Source organism: Anopheles marshallii, chromosome 2 (assembly GCF_943734725.1).
Source record: "Anopheles marshallii chromosome 2, idAnoMarsDA_429_01, whole genome shotgun sequence".
NCBI lineage: Eukaryota > Metazoa > Arthropoda > Insecta > Diptera > Culicidae > Anopheles > Anopheles marshallii.
Window position 1 is genome coordinate 90,513,857 of NC_071326.1, and position 23,003 is coordinate 90,536,859.

The 23,003-nt window shown below is 42.5% G+C and overlaps 1 protein-coding gene across 1 annotated transcript in view; it reads left to right on the plus strand.

Annotated features, from left to right (window-relative positions):
- Positions 1-20,311: 20,311 nt before the first annotated feature.
- Positions 20,312-23,003, plus strand: part of LOC128709553 (paired box protein Pax-6-like) — a 39,689-nt gene continuing 36,997 nt past the window's right edge. Inside the window, exon 1 of the mRNA XM_053804560.1 lies at positions 20,312-20,450. Within this exon, the coding sequence (XP_053660535.1) occupies positions 20,312-20,450 (139 nt within the window). The remainder of the gene's footprint in view (positions 20,451-23,003) is intronic.

The following is a 23,003-nucleotide window of genomic DNA, read 5'->3' on the forward strand; positions in this document are numbered from 1 at the left end:
GCATTGTTTCAAACCGCACCGCGTCAATTGATGTCGCTGTGCGTTGTGTGTGCCGGAATAGTTGGCTAGGGTCGCTGAGGCCTAGAAGAAAACATGGAAAAATCATCACCATTGCTAACAGTTGGATAGAGCGAACAGTAAAGCCATAAAGCGAAGTTTTCCTTTTGCGCCGTTCTAATCCGTGAATTCGATCAAAATGCGCCTCTCGCAACCGGCCAGTTGGATTGTTCATTTAACATGGCGCTGTGGAAATTAATGGCTGACGATCACCGTCGAGGTGGGTGTTTTGTGCACTGGAAGCGCTGGGAAACTCGCTCCTTGATCAGCTCGCACAGATAACACTTAAAAAATGGCGAATTGATGGTGGCTCTTGCTTAACGTTTGCAACGACGGTGGGTAAAGATACTTCATATGCTTTGCGCAGGTGAAAATGGCGTGGATACCGAGAAAACGCCCTGAAAATGTGTGGGTAAGTGCTTTTGACAGTGTCATTTTATGATGAGACGATAAATATGTGACCGTATTAGCACAGATGTAGACTGGCTTTGTTAATTAAATAATGTCACATATTGTGTTTGTTAAATCTGTTTAAAATCCCCAAAATAGGGAGAGCACTAGGTAATGGTTGTTTTACGATCGTCTACATTTTGAAAACATCAATAATGTTGTTGAAGAATTTAAACTCTCAGTCTCTTTGGAGCATTTTTCCCCATTTTTAGTTGTTGTCTTACTAAGGAACATTCAAAGTACTATTCGATTTATTAATGATCAACTAAGCAAAGAGTCCAAAAGATTGCTCAAACCAATTGTCAGTAGAATAGAAACACTGTGAGCATTATTTTATACGACTCGCTGTGTAAATGTTACACATTTCATTGTTGCTCAACATTTTAATTGTACTTATCACTAACAACTTAATTAATACTAGCAATTTCAAGTGGAGAGAGTGTGGCGTTACATGTGATTAGAGATTACCATTCCACCATTATGTGACTTTTTTCTCTCTGTCCTGAGTGTGAAAGGTGAATACTGCTCCTCATCTTCATCCCATAATACAAACAATCATACACAACAGTATTTCACGCTTGAGTGATACCATCGGAAAAGCAAACGAATCACCGCGGTAGGTAGCAAAGCTTGTTCAAACCTGCCACCAGCACTAGAAAAGTGGTTTGAATTGTATCGTCTTTGCGGTATCCCAAGGGCAACAGTGCGTGTAATTACAAACGTATCTAATCCTTTCTTTTCTTGCGCCATTTACATGTTTTTCCTTAGTCTGTCAGTCTGACATTCTTCCATTCGCTGGTGTCATCTTGAAACGAGTTTCAAAACTGACAGGAATGAAACCAACCCGGCACACATTTTCATTCTCAAAAGCCGGTATCAATCACCAGATCGGTTTTGGGTAACGATTTGATAATTTATTATTCCACGCTACACCTGTCTGTCCGGTGATGTTTCCAACCTCGCGTTGGCCTGTGTGGCGAAGGCAGGAACTCTTGTGTAGTGTGGGGAAATGTGGCGAGTTAGATTTTTTTTTTTAATGGTAAAGACGCACCGGTCGACGCATGAATTACCAATCAGCAGTTGTTTAGCTAAACGTGACACCGATGACCGATGAATAAAACAATGCTTTTTGGGCAGTTGGAGGGAGACGATTTACTATTCGCTTTCGTCACATGGAGGTGCCTTGTAGTGTACATAGCGCCATCTGTGTGTCAAACGCAGGTATCAAACGCATATAAAAACGCACACTCACACATCGATAATGTTGATTAGAAAACGTAAGTTAGAGATGAGATAAGGTATCGGATCGGATGCACCGATCTGCTAGGACACTCACATTCCTGACCTGGAGCGATACACTACGGAACCGAATAAATTGTATAAGTATCGACACAACCAACAAGTGGTGACCCCGACGTGATCGGTACAAGTAAAATACAAAAGTGAACCGTTTTCATCGCCGGCACATGAACGAGTGCAACGCACCTTTATTCTATTCCGGGTGTTAATAAAAGAGCACAAACAATACCCGTGGGTACAAGCAGTAAAGACGGATAGTGAGACATGTGTGTGAAAGGGTGTATAACGTGAGTGCAATGTGAAAGCCGTCCGTAAAAAAAATCGCGAATACACGTCGGATTGACGCAACCACGAGGTCCGGCCATCGCGAATACACGTCGGATTGACGCTACCACGAGGTCCGGCCATCGCGAATACACGTCGGATTGACGCTACCACGAGGTCCGGCCATCGCGAATACACGTCGGATTGACGCAACCACGAGGTCCGGCCATCGCGAATACACGTCGGATTGACGCTACCACGAGGTCCGGCCATCGCGAATACACGTCGGATTGACGCAACCACGAGGTCCGGCCATCGCGAATACACGTCGGACGGACGCTACTACGAGGTCCAGCCATCGCGAATACGTCGGAAGGACACACCCACAAGTATTCGGTTATTCCTCGGATATTCGTCGGACGGGCAAAAATCACGATCACCGCCGTCGCAGAGATACGTTGGACGGACGTAGCCTAGCGGGACAACAACCACGAGGTCTGGCTATCGCGAAAATACGTCGGACGGACGTAGTCACGCGAACGATCGTCGCAAATATACGTCGCACGGACGTTGGCACACGGGACCGCCATCGCAAAAACTCGTCGGATGGACGTTGCCATCCCGATCGGCTATCGCAAACATTCGTGGGGCGGACGTTACCACGCGGGACGGCCATCGCATTAATTCCGCAGCTAAGCAATTTTAATTTTTTTCACTTATCCTTAAAACATTTTTTTCCTTTGTCATTTTTTTCTTTTTCTCAAAATATTTAACACTCTTATTAGCAAGGGTTAGTTAGGTTTATTACTTCCATTCACATTCACACAATGAAAGATTCTCAATTAATCCTTCAATTATTAGATAATTAGATTATAAGATACAGTAAGAGTAGGTTTTATTTCAGTGAAGTGTGCATTTTGATTTCCGTTTGAAATTTTTTTTTATTCTCGTTATGACTGAAGAAAGTAGTAAAACTTCTGTAGCCGTCAGTGGGGAAACATCCAAAGCGCCGGGCGCTGGATGTTATGATGCATTTAAATCGTCTAACCCTCCACCAGCGATTGAAAAAATTTCAACAAAGCTTCCAGAATTCTGGGAGGATGCTCCGGACGTTTGGTTTGCCCAGGCAGAGGCGGAGTTTGAGGTTTCAAAAATTGTTCGAGAAAGAACGAAATACTCATATTTGTTGGGTGCCTTGCCTAAACAAATATTGGTGAAAGTGATTGACATTATTAAAAGTCCCGACACAGAACTACCATATACCACTCTTAAAAATCACATCCTAAATAGAGTGACACAGAGTGAAGAAGCAAGATTAACCAAATTGCTTTATCATGTAGAAATTGGCGACAGAAAACCATCCGATTTATTTCGCCATATGGTGCAGTTAGCGGGAAATTCAGGGATGGTAGGATCAGCTCTCATACAGAAACTATGGAAATCAAGATTGCCAAAAGCAATTGAAACAACACTGATCGCAGTTGATACCAAAGAGCAAGAAGAACAACTGAGGATCGCGGATAGATTGTGGGAATGTTCCCAGTCTGGAGATGTGTCCGAAGTAAAAAATAGGGCTACCTCCGAAAACAATTCTGAAAATTCTACAGCTATTCTTAGAGCCGAGATCCGTGAACTTCGAGAGGCGGTAAAAAGACTAACAACCAGAGAACGAGGTAGAAGTACGTCACGATTTCATGATAATCGAACTAGGACACAGTCTAAACCTCCTCGGTCAAATTCACGGCCACGCATGTGTTGGTATCATTTCAGATTTGGTAAAGATGCCGAAAAGTGCACAGAACCGTGCACATTCAACAATGAAAATAAAAAAAACTAACCAACTCGCAGGAACTAGCGGATGTTCCGCGAGATCATGTTAACTTCTCGCCACGACTATTCGTCGAGGATGAAACGTCGAAGTTAACATTCCTGGTAGACACAGGAGCTGACGTGTCAGTTATTCCGCACACCTTGATAGGAAAAGCATTGCACAAAACTGAGGCATTGCTCACGGCAGCCAACGGAAGTTCCATCGCAACATATGGCACAATGCTGCTAAGAGTGAGCCTCGGACTACGACGTGTTTTCAACCATATTTTTATGGTAGCAGCAGTTAATCGCCCTATACTGGGAGCTGACTTTTTGTTTCGAAACGACTTATTGGTAGACCTTAAACGTCGCCGTCTAGTAGATTCATCCACTCAAATAACGGCGAGAGGTACAATTGCACAAGTCGATACGCCGACACCAAAACACTTTTCACATAAACAAACAGATTTCACAAAGGTATTGGAAGAATTTCCATCCTTACTTAAACCTCCCGATTATAACGAACCGGTCCGCCATTCGGTACAGCATTACATAGAAACCAAAGGAACCCTTCCTTTTGCGAAACCTCGGCGCCTAGACCCAAAGAAACTGAAGATCGCACAGGCAGAATTCCAACAAATGTTGGAACTAGGGATATGCCGTGTGTCATCATCTCCTGTTTCATCGCCACTACACATGGTGCCTAAACCAGATCAGGATTGGCGACCGTGTGGTGACTATCGGCGACTCAATGCAATCACTACTCCGGATCGCTATCCGATACCCCACGTTCAGGACTTTACAATGAACCTGAATGGTTGCAAATTTTTCTCAAAGCTGGACATCATCAGAGCATACCACCTGATTCCGGTTGCCGAAGAGGACATCCACAAAACGGCTATAACTACACCGTTTGGATTGTTCGAATTTGTTAGGATGCCTTTCGGGCTTAGGAACGCTGGACAGACTTTTCAACGTTTCATGAACACTATCTTCAGGGACCTAGAGTTCGTTTTTATCTATATAGACGACATTCTAATTGCCAGTCCATCAAAAGAAGAACATATGGAACATCTTCGGATAGTATTTAAACGTCTATCCACAAACGGAGTGAAAATAAAATCTAGTAAGTGCAGTCTCGGAGTAAACGAGATAGATTTTCTCAGCCACCGCATAACAGCTGAGGGAATCACTCCATGTCCAGGCAAGGTAATTGCAATTCGAAATTTTCCTACTCCGAATTCAGTTAAACAAGCTCAACGTATAGTCGGAATGGTGAACTATTACCATCGGTTTATTAAGAATGTTTCAGGAAAACTGCGTCCTATTCATCAACTAATAGCTGAGCACAGCAACAAGAAAAAGAAAAAGGATTTCGTATGGTCAGATGAATGCGAGCAAGCATTGCAATCAATAAAAAGCGACTTAGAAACCACAACATTGTTGGCCCATCCCAACAGTGATGCTGAGCTATCGGTCACAACGGATGCCTCAAACTATGCTGTGGGAGCAGTTTTGGAACAAACAGCTGATGGAAAAAGAGTGCCTTTAGCGTTTTTTTCAAAAACATTAACGCCAACGGAAACAAGGTACTCGACATTCGATCGCGAACTACTTGCGATAGTTCTTGCCATTAAACAATTTAAACATTTCCTTGAAGGACGCATTTTTACGGTATTTACGGATCATAAACCGTTGACTTCTGCTCTAACTTCAAAAACTGAGAAGTCACCGCGCCAAAGCCGGCAGCTAGATTTTATTTCTCAATACACTGCCGATATTCGGTACATTGCGGGGGATAGCAACGTAATAGCCGACGCGCTTTCGCGGATAGGAGAGACAGAAGCAATCACAAATACCTACGGAAATTTTTCGAAGGAGCAGGAAAAAGATGAGCAATTAGTGAAACTTATGAATAACACAGAAGACAAGAACACAAAATTCAGATTAGAACGACTAACCTTGCATAACACAGACTTAGTGTTCGAGTCTTCAACGGGGACTAACCGATTGTATGTTCCATCAACTCTTAGGAGACAAACTTTCGAGAGCCTCCATAATTTGGCACATCCGGGCATACGCGCCTCACGCAAGCTAGTAACGGATAGATTTTTCTGGCCGTCTATGAAAAAAGACATTGGAAATTGGACACGTTGCTGTCAAGGATGCCAAAAAGCTAAAGTAGTTCGACACATAAAATTTCCAATCGAAGAATTTAAAACAACAAAGGGAAGATTCGAGCATATACACATGGACCTCGTTGGACCATTGCCGCCGTCAGAAAACATGACATACCTGCTTACCATAGTCGATAGATTCACAAGGTGGCCAGAGTGTTACCCAATAAACGACATAACCGCATCTACAGTAGCTAGGAAATTCGTTGACGAATACATGTCACGTTTTGGCTGCCCAGCAGTTATTACCACCGACAGAGGAAGGCAATTCACATCGAAGCTATTCGACGAATTAACTCGTATATTGGGAGTACACCATATAAAAACAACGGCATACCACCCTCAATCTAACGGGATGGTAGAGCGTTTCCACCGACATCTGAAGGAAGCACTAAAGGCAAATGGAAATACCACACATTGGACGAAATGCTTGCCTTTGATTCTTTTAGGGATTAGAGTAGCTTTCAAAGAGGACCTTAAAGGTACACCAGCCGAAATGGTTTACGGCCAAAACCTTAGGTTACCTTCAGAAATATTTATCCCTTCTAAAGATGGAAACTTCACAGATCACACCGAATTCATTAAAGATTTGAAAGAGAGTTTCAAATCAATACAACCGAAGGCTCCAAGACATGATAATCAATCCAGGTTTTACGTTCCAAAGTCCATAGAGGATTGCAGACAGGTTTATGTACGGGTAGATAAAGTAAGAACAGGATTAACTGCACCATACGAGGGACCATATGATGTGATACGACGATTTCGAAAATATTACATCGTGAAAATCAATGAAAAAAATGAATCTATTTCTGTCGACCGCCTTAAACCAGCTTTCGAATCTGTAGAAAACTCAAACAACGCAACGCCACAAACCTCGGGTACGAAGGGTAATTCCAGAAAAAAGACAGTACGTTTCAGAGAATAACAAGAGTCCGCGTTTCGCGTTTGACTGCCTCATTCAAATCGTGACTGAGTCACTGGGGGAGGGTCATGTAGTGTACATAGCGCCATCTGTGTGTCAAACGCAGGTATCAAACGCATATAAAAACGCACACTCACACATCGATAATGTTGATTAGAAAACGTAAGTTAGAGATGAGATAAGGTATCGGATCGGATGCACCGATCTGCTAGGACACTCACATTCCTGACCTGGAGCGATACACTACGGAACCGAATAAATTGTATAAGTATCGACACAACCAACAGCCTTCTAGAGGTCAACCGAATGGTCGGGTATTGTGAAGAATTGTCACATTTTTCATCCACAAACAATCGACAATGATACAGATGACGATGGGCAACAATTAGGGAATATGAGTTATGACTGTAGTAGAGGATTATTCGAAAGAATTCGGAATTTTTAATAGAGTTAGAACTGCATATTATTACGTCTATGATCAGATCCTGTGAAGATTTTTTTTGTTTTCATTTCGGAGGATGTGTTCATCTTTGTTACCACAGGAAAAAGTCAGCATCCTTTCGTTTTTTGAGTCTACTTTTCCCACTTCCTAAACTTTATACAGTAGAGATTTTTTTTCAATTAATTATGATAGAGCAATTAACTATTGTTTAGATTAAACAATTTCCTTAAAAGTTGATAACCGTTCAATTTAGCAGCTTTATTGTTCAAACATAATTACTATTTTGATCCTCAGTTCGCTCAATTTTCTTTGACCCAGGTAAAAGCCATACAAAAAAAAAACTACCCATAATTAAAGTCAGCTGCCAACCACAAACAGATGCAATGCGCCATCAAAGCTCGGGAAAGTAAAACCTGTGCTGTGATTTATTTTTTTTAACCACAAATAAAATCCATCCAAATGTACGGCGAAAGGCGTGAAAAAGAGAATCAATTGAGTATTTGTACCAAGCCGATCGTACTTCTGTTTGAAGATTTTTATGATACGATGTCAAAGCGATCTGCCAGATGATGCTTGGGTTGAATCATGTTGTGATTGCGTGCGAGAATCGAGTCAGATGGTCCCTTTATAATCGTTTACTGTGAATTAGGGTCACGTCAAACATGACGCACAGTAGCAGGGATTGCTTTCGATCCGCTCAAATAAACAACTTTAAACTTTCTGCTGTAACTCTGGTCGATATTTTACCAAGATAAGAAAGTGGATAAATTAAAATTAAATATTTAATAAAAATTCTCTGCCGTAGCAGACAAAAAGAGAGAGCTTCTACCACACCGCACCAGAATGTTAATGACATCGGTTTTCCTTTAACCTAATCAGAAGCAAGGATACTCAACCTTACCGCTGCTACCTTACAAAACAAAAAATTAAAACACTTGCCGTACGATTATTATAAGCGGCGTGGTGTGAACGAAAACAACACGCACCCACGGCCGAATGCATCATTAATGCGATTGCCAGCGCAACAGGATATACAACTTTTATCAGCCCACTTCCTACAGGGGGTTGGGACGCATCCGGAAGACCGGAAACGAGGAGGAGGCCATGGGGTGGGACTGGATTGAAACGCACTGCACAACAGAAGGCAAAAAGTGGCGGGCACAATTTGTCACTGACATCCGAACAAGGAAATGGATGTCGGTGTGCTTTAAAAGTTGGGCACTGTTTGATTCCTTATGTCTGTTTCTTAAAGGAGTTCTTGAGCTTTTCGGGAGTGTGAAAAGGAACTTTAGCCGGAAAGTGATTAAATATCCATACTTAATGTTAGTGATAAGAAATTAGACAGGAGGAGAAATGATTATCTTAAAAAAAACTCCCGTAATCAACAAAGCCGAAATATTTCATTCAGCAATGTTTCAGTCGGATAAATTTCTAACCAAATTTTCTTTTTTCCAGCAGTTGCTTCTTTATGTTTTCCAGCATATTTTTGATGTTCTTTTTCTATTTTTGCCAGCATATTTTTAAACCACGCCCCCTTATTTTCTATCATGCTCGAAAAATGGAATCTACTCGAACAGTTTCGTTTCTCTCACTCTCGCTCTCTCGCTTGGAGGTAACTCGTTCGAGCAGCTCTCGCATTTCGGAGAGGAGAGTTATGTACAGAAATTTTAAAAGAAATATTATTTGATTAGTGATAATCGATGTTAATTGTTATGCATAAATGAAACATAAAAATAATTATAGTAGACTAAATTTGAAGCAAAATGTTTAAACACAAATATATGAAGACTTATCATTTAAACTACTACATTCCTTTCATACTTTTCCCCTTTCTGATTTTTGTTGGTGTTCTACAATAGAACAAAAACGAATACTTGAGTTCGGTTACATTCTTACGTTATCCTTGTCGGTAATAAAACAAACTGTTCCTCTTTTTGCTACCGAGCAGAAATTGAAAATTCCGTTTGAAGTACATACCAGCTTAGTGTTTTCTGTTGTTATTTTTTTTTTTTTTTGCTTTCTTGTGCTTCTTGTGCGACCCTGTAGCACAGTTTTAGTAACTACATCAGTGTGAAGCAAGGTGCCCACACCTTACCACCGGAAGGAAGAAAAGAAACCGACCGAGGTTAAATTTAAACGGTGATTGCGCACCTTGCCCAATGACAGGGTGAGCCTTTAGGAAGCTTTTCTTGAGTTTTTCCCCAGCCAACGGTCTATGATGTAACCACACCGTTGGACAAAAGTTAAAAGAGAATACGGACGCCAGAGTCAGAAATCACAGTCTTTGTGTGTCAATTCGCTGGAATGGACGCAAATTACAATGCCCACCAACACTTGATGCCCGAGCATGGAAAAAGGGATCGCTGCGCATCCTTGCTGCAGGTCAGTGGCGTACTGTGTGATTTTGCATTTCCCATTCGTTTCTATTACACGTCTGGAAGGAGACGCCAATAATCATTGTAATTCAGGCCTGTGTGTGTATTTGCAACATTTCAATGACAATTTGTGTAGTTTTTCTACCATTTTTATAACTTCCAAGCACTTTAAATTCGGGATTTATTTTTTCCTTTCCTTTTAATTCTAATTGCAATGGAATTCGACTAAGATGGTTTAAAACACTGGGTAAATTACAAGAACATTTTGTTTGTTAAGATTATCAGACAACTGCATGAACTCTCAACCTAAAGCTAACCAGTTTAACTCACTGATCTGATTGGTTTAATTCCTTCTAAACGAAGTTATTCTACTCACTTATGTAAAATGTAGCAGTAAAAATATCAACCAATGATCCATTCGCTGTTCGCCCTGCGTTGCAGACACAAACACGTTCGAAAGAGCATCTTCTTCGTGACGATATGACTTCTTTCAGCGCCAACTGGATTAAAAAGCTGAAACAGGTTTGCGCGCATCCTGCCATCCCGCGTTCCACGCCCCCGGTATGATCGAATTAAAAAGCGCGGTTGATATTTAATTTATATTTTTAATGCACTTCCCATGCACTGGCGACATCAAAGCGTTCAGGAACAGCATTTGCGGGAACTCAACCCGGCGGTGGACTGCCACTACACTGACAGTGTACCACTTCAGATATTAATGCATTAAAGCGAACAACCAGTACAACATTAACAGGTAGCTCTGGGGAAGGTCTCTTCTAAGTTTGGAACGCATTTGGAGGGCCTGGTAGCTGGCAATAGAGAGTGGCGTACGAGTGAAACGAACCATTAATCTTGCATCGATTGGCAGGACGGATCTGGAGCGAATTGAACATCAAGAAGCTTCTGCTGCTCGATGTCCTTAGGTGAATGGAAGGATCCAGTTTGTGCGGAACGTTAGACAATACCTATCGTACCGTTCCGTCAGCTTATGGGTGAATTATGTGTCTGAAATATTTATCCTGATCAGCAGAGCGTCCAGCATAAGAAAGGATTCGGGAAAAAGAGGCCAACTCAATATTAGTCGATGTTTCGATTCTTCACGCATTGAAAGATTTGTTCGTTTTGGGGTTGAAAACTTGGGGTGTTTAATTAACATTTCCCAAAAGTTTTAATACAAGTTAAACTCTGTCTTGCGTTTCGTTAAACAGCCATAGAATTCTAAATAGAATTAAATCAACGTTCGAGGCAACAAACGTTTGGAATTAAAACTGTATTTGTAACTGCAAGATGATCAGTCAGATTGTGGAGATATTATTTTAATATTGCTTAAACCTTAAATTTATACAAATCTGTATTAATTCACTGTAAAAATTCATGCTGGGAAAAAAATCTTCCCCGATGGCGTAGAAAATTTCTGGTAGCGATCGAGCGATCATTGCGCGTAGCCATTGCGTATCAGTACAAATGGTGGGAAAATTAACAAAACCCGCATTACAATCGTGCTCCCTGCTCGCCTCATTAACGCGCAGTTTACGGTGATATGCATCGAGTGCAAATATATTTATTGCTTGTTGTGTTAGCTTCCTTTCCAGGTCCGGTTGTCGTTTGTTTTCCACATGGGCAAGTTTTCCCTTGTTCGAAACCACACCATTAGCTGCTGCGTGTTGGAGAACCCAATGCCAGATAGTTGTGGCAGTGTTTTCTTCTTGCTTTTTTGCGAGCAGCTCGAGCAAAATGTCGTCTGCGTTCGCTCCAGCAGCAAAGAGACAAAAAAGGATGTCCTACCAAGCCGGGGAAGATTAATTTTCTGGTTGCAGAAGAGATCCAAATGCAAACGCGGTTTGACTTTATGCTGCATGTTTGCACTTTATATAGATTCCTTCTGCACACACCTTCCCCTCCTCCAATCCACCACTTTTCCCGTCTACCACAAAAGTGGACAGACATGACATCGACATTCGGTGTGAGGCGATAAGAAGCTGAAATTATTGATCGTTGCTGTTTAGCTTTTATTGCCTCGATTCGCGCTGCTGTTCGATTTTAATTCACCGTTCGTATGTGTGTTTGAAGAACAAGGAAGGGTGTCTTGTCGTGGTGAGGTGAAACCACGCATGGATAAATGAAGAATATTTCTAGCGCTTCTCGTCAACCATAATTAATTGCTTTCAATAATCTTTGCGCGCTGATTAAGAAATGGAAGATGCATGAAAGTGGTTGGGGTTTGTTGTTTTATTTCGTACTGCGTTTGGAATTGATCTTACCCGATTTGTGTGCACTTTATCGTTGACGATGGGGTGATTTATGTGGAGAAATGTGATAATTTATACAGCGAAGAAATATCTCAGGATGTATCCTTGGGCTTATAAGCATTATTATGCAAGAAGAACGGCCATACTGTTAAGTTTATAATCCTTCATTTGAAAATTTTACAAACAGTTTTAAACTGCTCGCAACTGCATTTTTGTGTGCAAACTTCTACAAGTGCATATTATAATTTCATACGTAGCTCGTAAACTGCTAGCACGTCAACCGACGGGTAAAAATAAAGTCCACTGCAAGCAAACTGCAACAAAGTACATTTCCGTGTACGTACGGCAACTTCAAACAGCACGCATCGAGCGTCCAATCGAATAAAAATAAAATTACAATCATATACGCCTCGTCGGTGTACCGGACAAATAATGCTGCTGCACCGGCGGATCTTTATGGCGGCCGGTGGCCATCGCACTTAACGATTACTGTCACACGAAAACGGAACGGGTTCGTGTCGGAAATGGTTGGACATTATTGTATTATTAAGCTCAATAGTGCGCTCTTCGCCGCAGCGAAGGCGATGTTCCCATGACCGGTCCAGTACCGTAGTGGTGTCGCAAGGGGTTAAGTAAAGCTATTTAGTGCCTGCCTCGAACTCGCCTGACTGGCGATCCAGCGAGCCGTTTTGCTGAACGTTTCCCGCGTGTGTGCGCGCTGGCCGTGATGGCTACGTACGGGGAAACGTGAAGTCCGCGCTGCAGTTTTGATAATAAAAATAAACGTAAATCAGCCGCCCATTTGATGGGCGACTTGGGGGAGAATTGTTTTCGATTGCCTAGCGAGGTTCACCCAGAGGGCACACCGATGTGCAGGAGATGTGAAAATTTGTCTTTTATGTCTGTGCAATTCTTGATTGTTCGCTGGGAACTAAGCCATACATATGGGTTGTGTAATTTTTTATCCCTTTTCATGCCAATATATTGTTCTGCTAGGGATGAGATGTAACGATATTTATAAAGAATAATTTTCTCATAAAAATGACGTTTCAAATGTAAGAGTGTCTTTTGCATCAAAATATGCCTTAATGGGTATTACAGTTATACATTACTTTATTGTACTTATTATTGTGAGTCACAGAGTTGCTATAATACGGGAATGGAAGTTTTTAAAGACAATTGCAATTTTTAGCAAGATCTGAACAGAAAATTCAACTAAAAAATTATCTTATATAACGTCTAATTATTCTATTTGTGTGGTGCGATGTTTCCTTCGTAGAGATCTCAATTGAAATTCTTCAACTGGTATACTAATTCTGAGGTGAATCGATCAATTTGAAGGAATATTGTGCATAGTGTAAAAGTTAAGGACGCTAGCTGATAGTATTTTTCACATGCTTCGAATATTTATTTCACACTATTTACTTTACTTAAGACTTTTAACAGATACTTGACTTTAATGTACGGTCAATGTATTACTCTACCATCCATCGACAACGCACTGTTCTCAGCCAACCTAACCATCCTCTTCAGGAATATCCTTATTCTTTGGAACACCTCACAAAGTCATTTCAATCTGCATTATGAAAAGTGCTGCATCTCGGAAGGCGACAGACGGTTGTCACCACATGGCAAAATTAATTAGCGTAATAACAATATCCATTCACGACCAGATAAAAGCCGCCCGTGGAAATGCATTTCGAAAACCTATGCGAGTGTGCGTGTGAGTATTACGACGTTTCTACCGGCCGGGCCGACACGATTATTAAGCCGTTCCTCCGTTCCGATTGTGTGAAGGTGTGGCTGATGATGATTTCAATCGATGAATTATGCAAATGAGACAGCGACTTCAACGGTCCGACACCGTCAAGGACATGGGTGAAATGTTCTGGGCACTCGGCTTGCGTTCAGACACGAACAGCCGCCGAGTCATAAAATAATCACCATTGTTGCGTACGTTCGCCAGCCGAGATGCGGTTTGGGAAACTTTGTCTCCAAAACGGCCCAGAGTGTCGGTGGGGTACGGTGGCAATTAATTATCAGTAATTGGCCATGTTAGGGTTGTGAGGGAAACGAATGAAAATGAAGCTTATCAATACAAAATTACGTCCGTTCGGCCATTATGTTCGACGCCTTTTTCTAATATGTGGCTAATAGGCAATCAATAAGCCCGTTTCTTTTATCGCTATACTTTCTAATATAATTTTAGTATGTTTAAGAACTTCAATTAAATTGAAATTTTTTTAAAATCTTCAATAAATTGCAATATAAAGTTCTTTTAAAAAAATACTCATTCCACCAAGAAAATAATTACAGAGTTCCACATCTGTCGGTGCCACTTCCTGGTTCATCCTGCCGCCATCTCACCATATGCAAGCGTTTTTCCCCGACCCCGACGCATTTCCTTTCGAGTGATAGGCAGAACGAGAACATCAGAAACCACCGGAAGCATTTTTACCTCCAGCGTAGATAACACTTCCTTCCTCCGAGCAGGACGCTCATCATAATACACTTTGTGGTCGACAACACTTTGAACTGAAATTCTCGTACCACGGTGCTACTTTTCACCATGCTGCTTTGGCTTACATGTCGCACGTTAGCACACCTCTAATAATTGTTAGCACGAAACGGCTAATGAAAGAGTGCGAAAACGTTTACTCGTACGTGTAGGGTGTCAGGGTCGATTACGGCGACGTGTTCATCTGGACGACGCAGAGCAGAACAAATGACACAGCGAGAACTTATGCCCACTGGATCAATACTTGTTTGCGAAGTACCTCTTTTTCAAATGACTGTATTAAAGATGCATGGTTTAATTACATCTTCATGCAACGGATGGCACAATCGTACGATCTTTCAAGTTTGCTTAGTAGCAGCAATAAATTACATATACCTATATATTTTCATTGCTTTATACAACACATTCCTTTTTGTTGCTGTAATGTAAACATTTAACTGTTCGGCACAAAAAAGGCAAGTATTGCTTATTTCTTACAGGACAGGAAATGCTCAACAGATGGACAGATCCTTTCGACATACAAAGTTTCGTCAGTTTCGTGCCTTTCCGTTACCTTCAACCGATTGGAACGCAAACGCCAAAGCAATTAAAACGAGCCCCCGAGGTTCAACCCCACCGGGATGACCGAGGCCAACTCATATTGAAGGATTATCTTGGGCTCCACCAACCGATAATGAGAACCGCTGAAACCTATGATCATGATTAACGACACGTACAGCGTACAGCTCCTAAAGTGAGCGAGAAAATACTTCGATCCGGATGTAACCACCAGAATAATCCTTCCCATTCCCACTACGACAACTGAGTGCAATCTCCGCCATACACTCCCTGTATAATGAGCAATAATTATTCGGTTAATGAATTTAATTGCCATTGCATTTGCAGCGGCAGATTTAGTGCCAGGATGATGTGGTGCAGGAAACACCACGCAACAAATAATCATTGCGTATGATGATGGTGCCAATGATCGGCACAAAAGTGTCGCCTACGGAACGGATTGGTTGTTTCTTGGTTGGAATAAGATTCTACAGCACGAGACGAGAGTTTTACGGCGTTATAAAATGGAATCAGTGCCGTGAACGGATATTGCGCTTCCAGAACGATTACGATGGGATTTAATGGGCTTTCAGATCGGAGGATCGGAGTTAATAGTTCGCACCGGGAATTTATGTGGTGTGAATGACTCAATTCACTCAATGCTGTTGTACATGGGCTGAAGTGTTTTATTGAAACTACCATATGGTTCTATGGTATAAACCAGATCAGTACTTTGAGGTTTGAACCAGCATACTTTAAAGTTATGTTGTATTTCTAGTCACAAATAGAATGCATTACTAAAAATGACCCTAATTGGTCTAAATATATCAGTGACATTGAAAAATCTCCAAACATAAATAGTTCTCCAATAAAGCTTGAGTAAATAGAACCGTTTTAACATTTCAAAAGTTTTCATCCGTTTCATTCCAATACACAATTGAGCGATGTGGCATACCATTCGTTCAAGTTCGCCGTGGCTCCTTCGCTGGACCACCATCATTCTAGGCGTTCCAAATTGACATCAAATTTGAAAACCTGTGCTGACTTTACACTTCCAAACCAAGTGAGCCAAGAACAAACAGAAAACGAGCGAACCAAATTATTACAAATTACCCTACCAAATGACCCCGTAACCATTCTGTGTAACCTCCTTCGCGGCAGGAAAGTGACAAAAAGTCTCAAAAAATAAATCAATCATTCGCCCTCGAGAACAAAACGACACTCATACACAGGAATCGCCGTTCGGGAAAAGAATGTTTGTTTAACCTATGTTATACCGCGCTGGTACGGGGTCGGATTTCTTGTACATACCGTCAAAAGCGTCACCTTTGTCAGTATTTATCCTAAAACACCTTTGGCTATCGCTTATTAGCTGCTTGTCCCGTACTAAACCCTCCCCATTAGCTTCTGCTGGCAGCGCGCTTATCGTTTTGTGTAAAGCCGTTTTCTATACTTTTCTTCTTCATTACGTTTTCACCGCTCTTAAAAACGCTTAACCACCGAAATGGAACGAGTCAGAGTCAGCTACCATTTAGATGCAATCTGCCCCTTGAAATCGTCCAACGAAAAACCAAGCCACCGGAGCAAACTCCACCTTTCCCGACGAGCCACATGTAAATGGTCCGGTTTGGTTAACTGCTTGACACTATCGTACGTATACGCATACACACTCATTGGGTTTGATCGTGTAGGTGGGTTTTAGTTTCATTGTGAGGAGGATCATCTTGAAGGAATAGGAAAGACTCGGGACAGGGCAGATGCTTTACAAGCCTTGTTGTATCTGTGCCTTCATCACATCGAGCCACAACGAGCAAGGCATACAGGAGGGAGCTTTTTTTAAAGTGATCCATTAAGTGTGATGATGGGATGGTGCGTTTGAGAAGTGACTTAGTAATTTTGAAGATGAAAAAAAAAAACATTTAGAATATAATATCCGAAGGCAAAATTGAGCTAACATGAAACAGTATTGTGCTCTTGAATATCCTCGAAATTCCCAACATCGAGTGGTTTGAGAAATATTGGCAAAATAGTAATCTGATTTTTAATCTTAACCCGCGATCGTATTACGTGAAGAAAGCAATGAATGACTATTAAATTTTATATTATATTTTCCAAAACATAATATTACAAACACCATCTATTCTACAGTCGCTCTGCTCATCTGGTCACTTTTAATGCGACCTTCTCTTCGCCATCGCGAACGATTCCCCACAGGAAGATCAGTTTAGCTCGTACCAGCCCATTTTCATGGCGGTGTGATTTTCTGCTCAAAGATGATAGTGTTGATAGGGCGCAACCGCAACAGTTCCACATCGGCCCCTCCTCGACAATACAACCCGATCCACGGAACGCAGATGTGGCAGATGTGAAAGGCGACTGAGACAACAAACGCGACGCGCCACTCACAGTCACGGTCGAGGTCGAGGATGCGAGCGAGCGCGGACTGTGTGCTTCTGTTTTCGAATGTTGCGTCGCTTCGAGCTGCACAGCCAGTCGACAGTCGGCAGAGACGTGGATGCGTAGGCGTAGGACGAGCAGAGTATGGTGTAGCCGCACCAGAGTGTACGTTCGTATGTAACGGGGGGGGCACAGGAAATCGAACGACGGCCAAATAAAAGACGAACGCAACCGTGTCGCGCGCTCCACGGAAACGAAAAGAATGAAGCATAATAATTCATAATATAAGTGTAAGTAGCAATAAATGAGCGAGCGTTGTATATTAATCGATGGCAGGTTTCTTTCACTGTGTATGGGGAGGGGGGATGGTTAGCGGGAGGGGGTAAGGGAAGTGGGAGGGTTGGAGTGGGTGGCCTTTTGAAGCTCATTTGCAGGCGTTTGTATGTGCGCTGTGCGGGAGTGTATCGTACGCTAAGCTCATCTGCATGTGAAGAGGAACCATTCCGATGAGTAATGAGAGAAACGCTGTACAAAACAATGCAGAGCACTGTATAGAAGATCAACCTTCGGGATGAGATGATTTCGAGTAGAAAAAAGGCAGCAAGGTTCGTTCCAACAAGTTTGATTTTTTTATTAACAAGTCTGAATAGGAATTTTGGGTTGTTTTTGAGAAGAATTTCATATATTATGATCTTAAATGGTTTCTCCTGTTTTATACGTATTTTTACATTTACTCAAAACTAAAGAGCCCCTTTGTCATTGTTTTTGTTTGTTTTCTAGAGTAAATTTTCGCTACAATATCGTAGCAGGTTGGAAACATTTAGAAAACAATCTTCCCCAATTTACGCATACACAATTTTTACCCTCGACCGTCGGCAAACTCTCATGCGCACGGCGTAAAGACCAACGGCACCCTGTACCGTCTTTTGCGTTCGTTTGCACTAGCGACTGATCTCTTTTCCACACACACACACGACCCGGTCCTCATTTGCGCTCCCGTGTGGGGGGGAGAAAATAATCTTCAACCCCCGTGCCACGCATGTAGAAACCAACCCCCTTCTTCAGGGGGTTGCAAGCCGACCGCATGCTCCAATCACAAGCGCTCCCGTGCACGCTTTATGGCCACGTGGTCACCTACCGGTGTGCTCTTTCGCGCCAGTGCCGCGCATTTCGGTCTTACTCGGTCGCACTACCCTGGCCGGTCGGTGGCTCTGTTCCACCGTCCTCCATTTTCTGCTCCTACGCACACGTAAACGCAAAGCGACCGCAAAAGAGCCGAAGCAGGTTTTGAGCCCGTGCTCACGGGTGCTTGAGTTTGCTCAAACCTTTGGTGCTGCTCGTTTCCTGCTTAGCTTCAGCGTTCGTTTTCAGTCATTTCTCGATACCTGTACCGTCCGCATCCTACACGCGCGTTGGTTGTTTGTTGTTTTTTTTTCTCTCTGAGCTGATTCGGTCGGTTCGCTTAGTACGCGGTACGTTCGTTCGACTGGCCGTGTTGTTTTCTGCCCGATGCGGTGGCGTGTTTTTGTGCTGTACGGTGTGACGATCGTACCATGATCGAATAAATTGGAAGAAATAGGTTCGTCGCTTTTAGTTTTTCGTTAAGTGATTAGCAAATTAGTGAGAAAGTGTAACAAATGTATTTCAGCCATTTTCTATACCACAGTGAACTGCAAGAATAAACGTTCTAGCTTTTTATCACATCCGATGGTGACACAGTGCGTTGTGATAAAAAAAAGCTCAAATCATAATCGCTCACCGAGCTCTGCTTGACAAATAGGCAACTGTGATAAGAAAAAGCGTACCAGAAGTGACAGTGCTTTGTAAAAAGGAGTGATAAAAACACTTCCCCCACAGATGGTGACAGTGACACTTCAAACTTCAATTTCTAAACCAGTTTAACCACGACTACCTCCGTTTGAAAAAAATATTGATGGTCGGTGTATCTGTCGCTGAAGGTGTCACTCAAATGCATCTGGTTACCGACGGACGTGCAGAAACAGGCAAAAAACAAAACAACCTTCATTAACCTAGTTATCAGCGAGCATACCAGCTCAACAGCGCTGGGTGCGTTGTGTCAAATAGAGCAACGAACCATACACATGCAGCCGTCACTGAGGTGCTCAACTCTCGTTCAATATTGTGCTGAGCTGGCCCCGTGCCCCGTGCCCCGGTGCGATCGTCCGATCGCGCGAAAGTCTAATTAATTAACTAATTATTTCTGATTCGCTAAAAACCGATCACGGTGTCTCACTTGCTCACGCCCTGCTCGGACTGGATTTCTGCTTTGCCGGATGACACCTTATGTGATCGGTCCCGGGAGAGAAGACTAAAATGCCCCGTTGACCAATTAAGTACATCCCGGAACATTTCCAGAACTGTACGGGCGGTTCGTGGTGATGAGATTCAAATGACAGTTCCCTTTGAAGTGTAGCAAGAAGCAAGAGAATGTGTCATGTGCGATTTCTATTTTGCTTCAGTCAATTTGTATGCAGCATTACGTTCATTGAAAACATTAAACAAATATATGTGGTAACATTGTGGGAAAGATATGAAGTACAAAAGCTGTTGCGTTTTGTTAAAGTTTAGCGAAGTGAATTGAAAAGTAAATCAAGTGATGTTAACTCTTCAGTATTCTAATCTTTCCTTCTTTAGCACCGACGCCAACAAAGCAGAATATGAATTGAAAACAAGTGACAAGTGAGTGGTTACGCGAAGCAACACCATAAGTTAAGGGACGCAACATAATCATAAACAATTTGCAATTCGTTGCACTCGTCGGCGGTGCCATCTAGTGCAATTCGCCCGTAATATAATGTTGATAGGATCTGCGATCGGTAGTGAGTTCGCCCAATTACCGAGTGCCCCGTGGAGCATGGAACCTCCGAGGGCTCCACTGCCCGGTCAAGGATCGCTACCTCCTCCGCCGCCGACGCTCCAGCTCTCACCGACCGGTAAGTGAAGGCGCCCGAAATACACCCGAAAAATTCATTTTGCCGTCGGCAAAACGGCAAACACCCCAACCCGAAGGGGAACGATCGTGCCCTCTGGGTAATTAGAGCGAACATAAACATTAGTTGCGAACTGTACAAAAACGCACTCGTTCTGGTGTTACATTTCCTGAACGGAATGCATTTTAAAGGTAATTATCATAAGGCGCAAACCGGCGCAATCGGGGACGGGCTCATACCACGCGGTATGCTCATGTTCAATGCACAAATGCACTTGCAGCCGCACATACAGAAGAACATGCAGCAAAAATACTTGACTCGTTCGTGGTTGGACTGATAAACCGTCGACCAACACACGGCTACAGGGGTTTGTCGGTAGCGAATGTTTCGAAAGCGCAGAAAAATTAGCCGATCGTTTCACCGGAACATGGTGCAGGAATGGAAGCGTACCCGCATACGTAAGCCATTTCCACGGGGGACCCACTTGCATGCCGGGATGACATAAAAAAAAATGCACCGTACGGGATGACTGCTGGTTTTCAAATTGATGATCAATTGTGTTCAATTGTGTAAAGGACTTGTCATCTTTCGTGTTGCGAACGGAACACAAAACAACGATGTTTTTGGTACGATAAGAAGAGATAGAGAGAGAGACAGAGGGAAAGCTGGGAATGAACATAAAATTAGCACTCATTTGCACTTGGCTGTCGGTCTTATCGTTTCGATCAGTTGTATGATACATTATCAAAATTAGCACTCAATTACGAAAGCATTATGGAAGGGAGTTTTTTTTTGTAATGGAGGGTTGAATGTTAAAAGATATTTTAAAATATATTTATATTTTCTCTAGTTCAATAACTTATCGTTTCTTCATTTGAAGTCTTATTAAAATTCAGTATTACTCATTAACACGTTGATAAATAGCCGATCAGAAAGCCTAGTGCTAATTATTGACATATTAAATTTCATGCTACAAAACGCATGCAGTTTGTTTCGGTCAACTTTTACCAGAAAAATTCACACACGTACGCATGCAGTAACGTAAAATCAAGTTTCACAGCTTGTTTTCCGTGAGGAAATCAATCATTTACTTCCAAACGACTGCAACCAAAAGAGCATAAGCATAACTGGGAACGATAAAGCAGAGGCAAACACACACAACAAACTTCAGACAAAAAGATCGATTAAAATTCAGCACGAAATTGATTTCCGGCGCACGGACACGGAGAAGCGAATCGGGCTGTTGAACGGACGGTACGGAGATGCTTACGACCACCGGAGCTGTTGACAGCACTGCCACAGCAGCAGGTCCCCAGCGGGAGATTTCGCATCCTCGCAGAAAAAGGGGAAAAAATGCGCGCTGCACATCCCTGCATAACCGCACATCGACATTGTGTCAAGTTTTTGGACGGTGAAACAACTTGTTAACTTCCAGTTGGGACCGAAGAGAGGTCATGCTATGTACCAAACAAAAACGCAAATCATCCGTCTGCTATCATCCGGTGCAGCCCATAAGGATCCGTTCCATAAGGTTCGCCTCGATTGGCTCTCTTTATCGTGCATGTGTGAACGACAAATTGATCATAAATATTGAACCACCGCGTACGCTTTTCACGCAACTTTTCCACTTTCTTTTCGCACATTATGAGTACGATCCCTATCGTCACTTTTCCGGCGTGTGTGAATGTTTTTTTTTGTGTTTTGTTTTACATTCTACGTCCATTCGGGATGGGATGGAATATTTTTTTGCTAAAACGCTAAAACGTGGCTCTACCCAGTGCGGACCCTACGTGCAGCCTGCATTTCTCAAACATGCACTGTAAGCGATGTAAGTTTTAATTCGATGTGAAACGGCCCATCTTCGGAGCGCATCATAATGGTCAGCTTGTCAGCAGACGACATGACATCTTCGCCTGCGCTGGCATTCCTCCGGCCCCTACAAGCTCGCCCTTCCCCGGGTGTCCCGGGAGCATCGTGAAATTTCTTTTAATTAATTAATATTTATATATTCGCACAAAAAGGCATCCCCTTGGTTGGGAAGCAACCCAGCTACCGAGTGGAACTTCCTTGCACACCGCAAAGACCGGGAGTGAAATGTTGCCCAAGAAGGGACCATGCAGCTTAAGAAGTTTTATGGATCCATCCAGTGGAGAAGTGTTGATGTGTTAAACTGTAATGGTTGCACTTGTTGATTCGATATTATCAGTCCTTTTCTTCGTCTGGCTTTGGGTTCTGCTTTTAAGAAAGAGTTTACGAATGAACGAGTTTACGGATGAAAATTGCTTGCAGGTCGCATCTGTTACTAGAATTCATTCAATTTTACCACTCCAAAACATGCGGGGAAGGTTCTCAAATGCTATTTAAAATGCTGAGAACTTGAACATATTGCTGTAGTGAACCGCGAAAAACGGGGACATTTCACAGATCGTTCCGTCCGCTGTTGTCCATCCACTTGTTTTGAAGATCATTTTTGAGGCAATCTTAACATTCACAGCATCGCTCATAACTACCCAACGTGCTCTTCTGTCCCAAAAATCAACGAACCAAACCTACCCA